Source organism: Dasypus novemcinctus, chromosome 21 (genome assembly GCF_030445035.2).
Source record: "Dasypus novemcinctus isolate mDasNov1 chromosome 21, mDasNov1.1.hap2, whole genome shotgun sequence".
NCBI classification, from domain to species: domain Eukaryota; kingdom Metazoa; phylum Chordata; class Mammalia; order Cingulata; family Dasypodidae; genus Dasypus; species Dasypus novemcinctus.
Window position 1 is genome coordinate 22,994,562 of NC_080693.1, and position 9,168 is coordinate 23,003,729.

Below are 9,168 nucleotides of genomic sequence, written 5' to 3' on the forward strand. Positions count from 1 at the left end.
CCTTCCTGGGTGTCATTGGTGTGGGCTGGGCATGCACCTTTTACCCAGCAGTGGGGACCTCCTTCTGGGTGCCACTTCCCTGTTATGAAATAGGGTACTAACCCCAAATTAACTGTCTGGAGTTGGTGGGGTTCATACTTTATCCTTACAACCTATGAACAAAGAGAAGCCCTCTCCCACCTAAGGTGGCACTTCGGGGGTTCCAGGTGTATCCGTCTCTAACACTACCATCCTCAGCAAAGCTGCAGGCATAGCTGGCCTTTTCTTGGGGTACATAATGTTCCTGAGCACTGCAGTTAAGTCTACCTATCTCAGGCCACTCGGTTTTATCAATCTGCTGGCTCAGCAGCATGCAGCATTGCTGTGAGCCCCAAGCACCGCATTTGGCTGCAAACTGACGGCCTGCAGGCTGAAACAGAGCCACAGACACATCATATTTAGCTCACATAGTGTTTTCAAAGTTTTGAATTAATTGCCAAAGTTTAAGAATTTGGAGAGGACATATAAAAATCGGACTTCTGGACTGCTCTTGAACAATCAAAGAGCCCAGCTGCGCTGGCCCATAATCCCATAGGACCACATTCAAATGCAGTTGGATATTGGTTGCCTCTTCCACGTGTGGCACAGACCTTACCACTCCCTATTGTCTCCCCAATCTACCTTCTTTATTCATTCACTCTACCTGCTGGGCCCTGTGGGCAGTTTATTTTTGGATGCCTGCTAGAGATAAATAATAACAAAACCTAATATGCATTTAGCACTTACTACGTGCCAGGCCCCAGGCTGTTTCCCACATATTAACTCACATCAGCCCCTCAGTGACAAGATAGGCACTATGACTGTGCCTATTCATTCAAGAGCTTTTTCCCGAGGGCCCAAACCTGCCGGGCATTAGTCCAGCGATGGAGATCCAGCCAGGAATAAAACAGACAAAACCCCTGCCTTCGTCGAGCTTCCACAGACAACATAATAGTAAGCAGGAAGATCTGAATGTGGGGGAATATAAAGCAGGATACAAAGTCGGGGGGCGGAGGTGAGTGTGACTGTAAGATGGAGTGGGCAGTATAGGTCTAACTGAGAAAGTGACATTTCAGCAAAAGCACGGAGGAGGAGAAGGACAAGAGCATCCCAGAGAGGGGCGAGGAAATGAGCCTGTTGACTGGGGCAAAGCTGGGGTTTGAACTCAGGCAGGTTGTAGAGCCGGTGCCCCTCACCCCGCCCCCCCCCCCCCCCCCCCATTATGTGGCTCAGTATGAGAAGCATCCCCTGAGAAGCTCAGTTAACAGTGTGGGGAGGGATGGAGGAGAGGCCGTGGGGAAAGGCCTGGGCGCAGCGTCCCAGCCTCCTGCCCTGTCCTCCCCGCATCCTCCCAGGGACCCAAATGAATCCACCCTCTGCTCTCCGCCACCGTAGTCGCAGGAGGATGGGAGCCTGGCCCTGCCCTGCCAAGCTCCTAAGCCCCTCCTCCCCCCCCCCCCCCCCCCCCCAGGCCTGGGAGACCTGGCCACAAATCCTCCTAAATCCCCCAGCGTCCTTTCTGCCGTCTTGCAGGGCACCCCAGCCCCGGCAGCCAGGAGACCGGCGTCCCGGCCACCCAGCACCCAGCACCCACCAGCGGCGACTGCCTCGCGGGCGCGCGCCCTCCCTCCCGCATGGGAAACAGCAGGAGCGGGGCCCTGTCCAAGGAGATGCTGGAGGAGCTGCAGCTGAACACCACGTTCACGGAGCAGGAGCTGTGCGCCTGGTACCAGGCCTTCCTGCGGGAGCGCCCGCGCGGCCGCGTCACGCGGCAGGAGTTCGAGGGCATCTTCGCCAAGTTGTTCCCCGACGCCGACCCCCAGGCCTACGCCCAGCACGTGTTCCGCAGCTTCGACGCCAACAGCGACGGCAGCCTGGACTTCAAGGAGTACGTGGTGGCCCTGCACATGACCACGGCGGGCGAGCCCGCCCAGAAGCTGGGGTGGGCCTTCTCGCTCTACGACGTCGACGGCAACGGGGCCATCAGCAAGGGCGAAGTGCTGGAGATCGTCAGGGTCAGCGTCCCCTCCCCGGCGCGCGGGGGCGGTGGGGCTGGCCCGGGCGGGGCTGGGCAGAGGTGGGGGCTGGCCCGGGCGGGGTGGGGGTGGGGTGGGGTAGGGGGGCTGGCACTGTGGGGTTGCTGTGGGGGCTGGCCCTGAGGGCTGGCGGTGGAGGCTGGCCTGGCGAGGGGCTGGCTCAGGTGGGGGCTGGCCCTGGGTGGGGGTCGCTGCTGCTTCAGAAGGAGCCAGGCCCGAGGCAGGGGGCGGGGGCCCGCGGGGCGCGCGGGGCTGCACCTGGAGGGCACAGGGGCAGGTTCCAGGCTTGGTGCTTCTAGGCTCTGAGAGCTGGGGAGGAAGGGTCTCCAACGGACTTGCCCAGAGAGGGCTGGGCTCTTCTCCACGGCTTGATGTTCCTCCTAAAGGAGCAGGGTATTTCTCAATATTTTGAGTTTCCTTTATTTCCTCTATCCTTCCTTCTCTCCTTCCTTTTCCCCTCCCTTCTTCCCCTTCTCCTCCTCCCTCCACCACCTCCCCTCCTCCCTCCTCTCTTCCTCCTCCCTCCTTCTTCCTCCCCTCCTCCCCTCCTCCCTTCCTCCCCTTCTCCCTCCTCCCTCCTCCCACCCTCCCTTCTTTCCTTCCTTAAAATGTCCTTCAGATTTGTCCAATAGTACATTTTTAAATCTTATCACAATTGACTTTATACACATAACTTATTTCAAATTTACAACAAAGAGTCCAAAGTCAGGGCCATGACCTCTGTGTTCCAGTCCTAATTTTCTTCCTAGCATTGGGCAGCCACTTCGCTTGGGGCTTTCTTATCTGCCACGTGTTCTAGATTAACCACTGGATCCCACCGCCCCTTACAAGCCAACACTGCCTGCCTCCAGCTCCTCCCAGCACACCTTCTCCTCTTTTCCATATTGTCCTGGTATCTTATCATGTGGTGGTAACATCTTAGATACTCCCAAAAGAGTTTTCCTTTATTATGTGAATGAGTGAAATTTGAAAACACGCAAAAGAAAATAAAACTTGCCTTGAATTCCATCACATGATGAAAACTACTGTTAACATATTAGCATACACTTTTTCAGTCTTTATGCATTTTAAAACAATTTTAGAATTATGATATCTCCACCTATGATTTTTATACTTTTTCAGTTACTGTTTTATCATGAGTATTTTGTATATCATTACATATTCTTTAAAACATTTTTTTAAATTAATTAATTTATTTTTTTAAATTACATTATGAAAAATATGAGGTCCCATTCAACCCCACCGCCCCCGCCCCCCACTCCCCCCACAGCAACACTCTCTCCCATCATCATGACACATCCATTGCACCTGGTAAGTTCATCTCTGAGCATCACTGCACCCCATAGTCAATGGTCCACATCATAGCCCAGACTCTCTCACGTTCCATCCAGTGGGCCCTGGGGGGATCTATAATGTCCCGTAATTGTCCGTGAAGCATTATCCAGGACAACTCCACGTCCTGAAAACGCCTCCACATCTCATCTCTTCCTCCCGTTCCCCACACCCAGCAGCCACCATGGCTACCGTTCCCACACCCATTCCACATTTTCTCTGTGGACATTGGATTGGTTGTGTCCATTGCACATCTATGTCAAGTGAGGGCTTAGATTCCATATGGGTACTGGATGCACTCCTCCCGCTTCCAGTTGTAGACACTCTAGGCTCCATGTTGTGGTGGTTGACCTTCTTCAACTCCATGTTAGCTGAGTGGAGTAAGTCCAATAAATCAAAGTGTAGGAGCTGAAGTAAAACATTTTTAATAGCTGCTTAGAATTCCATTTCATGAAAATATCAAAAAAAAAATACTTAACCATCCCTATATTTTTGGACAACAGGGTGTTTTAATTTTTCCCTTATTATATCAGTTATATTTCCCCTAATCTAGTATCTTTATTTGTTCTCTTTTTTTTTATCTCCTTCTCTCCACAGCGCTTGAATATTTTTCTAATTCCATTCCTATCAGGAGGGAGAATGTTCTTCATGTTTTATATCATTTTTTGTGCATTTGTAGTCAAGCTTTTGTTTGCACAATTCTCCTACCCTTATTAGGAGAAACCATAAGTCAAAGAGCAAAGAATGAAGCTTGCCCTTGGCAGACTCCGCTTCAGTGCCTGCTTGGGCCTCCTGTGAAGGGCGGGTTGTATGTCAGCCTCTTTGTCCTCTGGGCACAGCCTGGAGAGCAAGCCCCGCTCTGATCAGCTGGACTTGGGGGACATGGCCAGCTCTCAGAGCCACTTGAGGAGACTCACCCAGAAGAGGCCTACAAGTTGTTGCTCCTTGAGAAAAAGGGGGAGGAAGGGCAGGGGGGGAAGGAGGGGTATCAGTGGTTGAATCTGTAGCAAGATGTGCCAGGACTGATACTCACCAGGTTAAAGGTCATGGGTCCTGCACACTGACCTGGGACTCAGGAGTTACAGGGTCTAGCCCCAGCTTTCCACCAGCTAGCTGTGTGGCCGCAGGAAAATGATATAACCTCTCTGGGCCAAATGCAAAGATTCAGTGATTTCTGCAGCCCTCCCAAGTCCCTGACGGCCTGCGTGTCAGTGTCGTGGGCTGGGTTATTCAGGGTTTAGCATCTCACCTGTCCCTTATCAGCCATTGATTAGGACTGAGGGCGCATTATGGGAGCCACCTGGGCTTCCCTGAGCCCCTGGGCTGGATTTTCCTTGTCCCTCTTGTTATAGCCTCTGGAATCTGAAGGGAAATGTCTCAAAGCTTTGACCATCCCTCCAGCAATACTGCTCCTGCCTGACGGTGCTCTCCCGCCAACCCAAGGGAGGCAGAAGGCTCAGGAGAGCCCCACCCACACCTGCCCACCCCCGGGGCCTGCTATGCGGCTGAGGGCAGGGGTTGTGACTGGCCAGGAGAGACAGTGCCACAAAAGTCCACCCTGGGCCGACCAGCCCTGCTGTACCCAGGCTGGTGGAAGCCTGGACATCTGCAGCCAGAAGCGAGCAGCGAGACCCTTGTTCCTTGCACTGATCTTCCAGGTCGCCAGGCCCTTTCCACCTTGCCCCAGCTCACACGTCTAGAGGGACAGGGGGAGAAGGCTCCCTGAGCCAAAGCTGACCTTCCTCTGCGTCCCTCCCCGAGTGGAAGGATGAACGAGAGTCCTGGGCCCTGGGAGGCTGCTGTGCAAAGTTCTCGTTGAGGCCCCCCTTCTCCCTTTTCCAGCCTTGCCAGACATTCCAGAAATAAGGAGGTGAGCGGACTCTGGTATAATGCGTGCAGACTCCAGAACCAAACCACCCGGCGTTAGAGTCCCCGCTCTCCTACTTCCAGCTGGGTGATTTTCTTCATCTGTAAAATGGGACCAATGATATCGGCCTCATAAGGTTGCTGTGAGGTTTCGGTGTGCTAAAAGAGTGGGACATAGTAAGTGCTTAACGAATATGTTAGCCTTGATTACCAGAAGCCAGTGCTGCTGGATACCCAGTTATCACATTGATCCAGAAGAATCCATTTGATATTCCAAGACCTCTGGGCAAAAGGGTCCAAGGAATGGTTCCCAAACTCCAATGTCAGGAAGCGTCTTATTTCTTATATTCATTTTCTTTTTTAAAATGAAAGAACGTGTCTGCATTGCCAGAAAATTCAAGCAGTACAGAAAGGTCCAACATAAGTGAAAGCTGCACCCCTTCCCCACGTTCCTTGTCCCGTACGAGGCTTTCAGAAAAATACAGATGCCCAGGCCCCAGCCCCAGGGATTCTGATTCAGTAGGTCAGGCTGGAGCCTGGGCACCTGCCTGGTCACCGCTGCGTGGAGGATGCCTGCCTGGCCTCCAAGGCTGCTTGGTGCTGGGAAAGGGGAACCGTGAGCCAAGGCCTCTGGGTGCGGGTGCCCCCAGGGTTGCGGGCCCCTGCTGTGACTTCTAACAGAGCTCTTCCTCTTGATTGCCTGCAGGCTATTTTCAAAATGACCAGTCCTGAGGATGTGAAGCATCTTCCGGATGATGAGAACACGCCAGAAAAGCGAGCCGAGAAGATCTGGGGCTTCTTTGGAAAGAAAGATGATGGTGAGTGGCTTTTCCTCCGCAGCCTTCGATTTTACAGCCATGAGCTGTAAAAGGGTCCCCTGAGAGCCCGACAAGATTTTTCCTTCTGAGTACTAGTAGGCAGGCAAGTCTCGGGCTGCCTTACCTGTCGCGCATGGCCGGGCTTGTGTGAAAGGGGTCCCAGGGGTGGGAGGTGACCAGAGGGTCAGCAGGGGACAGTTCTGCTACCACCCAGCCGAATGGCGTTCGTGTCACATCTTCTAAAACTCCTCCCCTGCCAGGAGACCCTGGGCAAAGAGGAAAGCTCAAAACTGTGGAGTGCTTTAGAAGGAAAACTGGCTTTTGTTATTACCACGCTGTGAGCCTATATTTAAGGAATAGTAATAGTAAAAAGCAAAGGTAAATGGTAAAAAAAAAAAAAGGTAAGGAGCTCATTAGCAGTTTGAATGCAAATGCCAAGCTTGTGAAGGACTGCAAGCTGCTTTCTTTTCAAATGGAGCTTCAGTGTTTAGACAATGAGGTTTCCTTTGCTTGTTTCTAAAAATGTCTTTCTGCACGGTTAGAACAGGACAAACTTCATCTTTGCCTAGGTCTGAAGTTGTTTGAAGTCCCAAGTAAGTGGGATCTAAATTTACCTGGTTTTATTTTTGGACGTTATTTCGGGTCATCCCAGAAGCACCACCAAGATGGGATGAGATGTACAAGAGATTTGGAGGAGAAAACACCGCTACAGGAAATATCTGGAGGAGGCTGGGAAGGAAGGGAGTTGAGTGAGAGAAGCTTTAGACTGCAGTGCAATTCTTAGAAAGTTCGGGCAACGTTGATGGGGAGCCCCTGAGCCCCCTTCTTCCAGGAGTCTCAGTCGCCCTGTCCTGCACAGTCCCTGGCAGGGGAAGCCTGCGGGATGAGAGCAGAGTTGGGATCTGAACTCAGCAGCTGGAGCTGTTGATCCGTGGCGCTCACAGCCAAGCCAGGAAGGAGACGGTGGCGGGGTTGCCGTCAGGCAGGGGCTGAAACCCAGATGGCGACAGGGACCTGCGTGATGAAAATGAACGAGGTGGACGTAAACCCGCTAAGTGACAGGGCTGTGCAAGGTGCGGGGGGCAGGAGGGCGTCTGCCCTGCCCGCTTCCAGCTGATGTTCGCCATGTGCCGCCACGTCACCCAGTCTTTTTTTTAAGAAGACAGCAATTGAGATTTTTATAGTCTGAAGGGTCTCAGTGGATAAAACCCTGCATGGCTCAACTACAGCATGCTTGAGGGGTCAGCAGGGGCTCCCTCGTGACTTCTGGGGCCGTCTCTTACCAGGATTGCAGAGGAAGGGCCTGAGTCGGCTGTGAAATAACAGGGAGGGTAACCGTGTCCCTGCTAATCCCCAGTCAAAGGATGGAAGTCAGAGAATTGAGAAAGTCCCTGGCACCCGTGTGGGGACTAGGGTGAAGCAAGCGAGGTGCCCAGGGCACAGGATCAAGGAGGCACTCAGTGTCGGTTTCCAGCCCTGCAGCTCCTTGAATTTGGCGTGGTCGATGCCTCACTCGTCTCACCCTAATCCCGGTCCTGTTGTCCACCTCCCCTTTGGGTACCTTATTCTCCTCCTTTGCCCCCTCTCCAGGGACTAAGACACCTTCATTTCACCCCGCCTGGTTCTTTAGCCCCGATGGACATGCACCTTCGAATCTGCCCCTGTTCTGCTCATCTGAACACTCACCCTGGGGGCCGTGGCAGGAGGGGCGGTGTCACAGGGCTGGCGTGTTACTCTGGCCAGCTGATGTGTGTGTGTCGGTGTGGACCGTCCCTCGCCCTGGAATCACGGCTCTAAAAGTGGGGGTTGAAGCACCGCGTGGAGCTGGTTTGGGCAGCTTGGATTTTAAAGCCCCAAGTTTCACCACCCGGACCTGTGTGGGAACCAATCTGGATCTTGAGCCAAGAGGGATTGAGGATGCCCCAAAAGGCCTAGAACATAAGCCAACGGGAAATCCCCTTCAGTGAAGCAGAGCTTCACTGCTCCTTGAGGAGCTCCTACGACCGCGAGCATAGAGCAGCATCTGTCTTATTCTAGGGTTACTTCTGCCTGTGACAGTCTGGCCCATGGGACCAAGACTGCCTGGTGGCAGGGACTTTACCTCCCTCCCTCCTGTGCCACCCCTCGACCCTGGCAGCAGCCTCAGCCCAGGCGTGGTGGGTCCTGGCTCGGTGGCATGCATTTGTGTGGACTGAATGGAATACGGTTGGCTCCCTGGTAGACAGCCTGGCGGGGGCAAGGCTCACTCTTGGTTCCGACCCCAAAAGGGGAGGTAGATGGGGAGGTGGGGATGCATAGGAAGGAATCATGGGGGACCGTCAGCTGTGAATCCAGGGGCTGCCCCTGTGATGGGAGAGCCAGAGAGGTGGGTCCCTAGCAGGGCGCTCCCTGGCACCCTGTCACATCCTCGCCTCCATGATGTCCAGGGAACGGGCATCATTCCCTGCTTCTGTGACCTAGTGTAGTATTAAAAAAATTTAATAATGGCCGCAGCAGGGGCACTAGCCAATCACAGAAATCAGTAGCCCTAGACGCATCCCGGAGGCAGTCTGCAGCGCCAGAGGCGAACCCTTTGGTCACTGGTTCGTGGGGAGGTCCGAGGGCCCTGGGAAGGAGTTGGGTGTCTAGGCTGGGCTCGGGGCAGTGAGCATGCAACACTTTAATACATTTGTCCAGGGGGTACTAGCCGGATGCCAGCCTGCTTGCAGCCTGAACCAGCCGGTACTGGCTGTTATCTCTGTTTTTTCCCATCCACAGATAAACTTACAGAGGAAGAGTTCATCGAGGGGACCCTGGCCAATAAAGAAATTCTGCGACTCATCCAGTTTGAGCCTCAAAAAGTGAAGGAAAGGTTAAAGGAAAAGAAACCCTGATGGCGACTGCTGGGCTCTCCTCACTGTCCCCACCAGGTGCACGTACATGTGCGCACACACACACACACACACACACACACCCAGGGGCAAAGACAGCCTTGAAACCCGCAGCTCTGCTCCCCGACAAACTGAAGCGTCTTTAGCCACCCTCCTGCTCCTCCCCCCCACGGGCTTCAGTGTCCCTCATTGTCCTCCCTCTGCCCCCACCCCCACCGGCCCACACCT

The 9,168-nt window shown here is 53.7% G+C and overlaps 1 protein-coding gene across 1 annotated transcript; it reads left to right on the plus strand.

The window, feature by feature from the left end:
• The first annotated feature begins 1,652 nt into the window (after window positions 1–1,652).
• Window positions 1,653–8,943, plus strand: RCVRN (recoverin). Its single transcript, XM_058283219.1, has 3 exons — window positions 1,653–2,033; window positions 5,959–6,070; window positions 8,828–8,943. The coding sequence occupies exons 1-3, from the start codon at window positions 1,653–1,655 to the stop codon at window positions 8,941–8,943; spliced, it is 609 nt and encodes a 202-aa protein (XP_058139202.1).
• The last annotated feature ends 225 nt before the right edge of the window (window positions 8,944–9,168 follow it).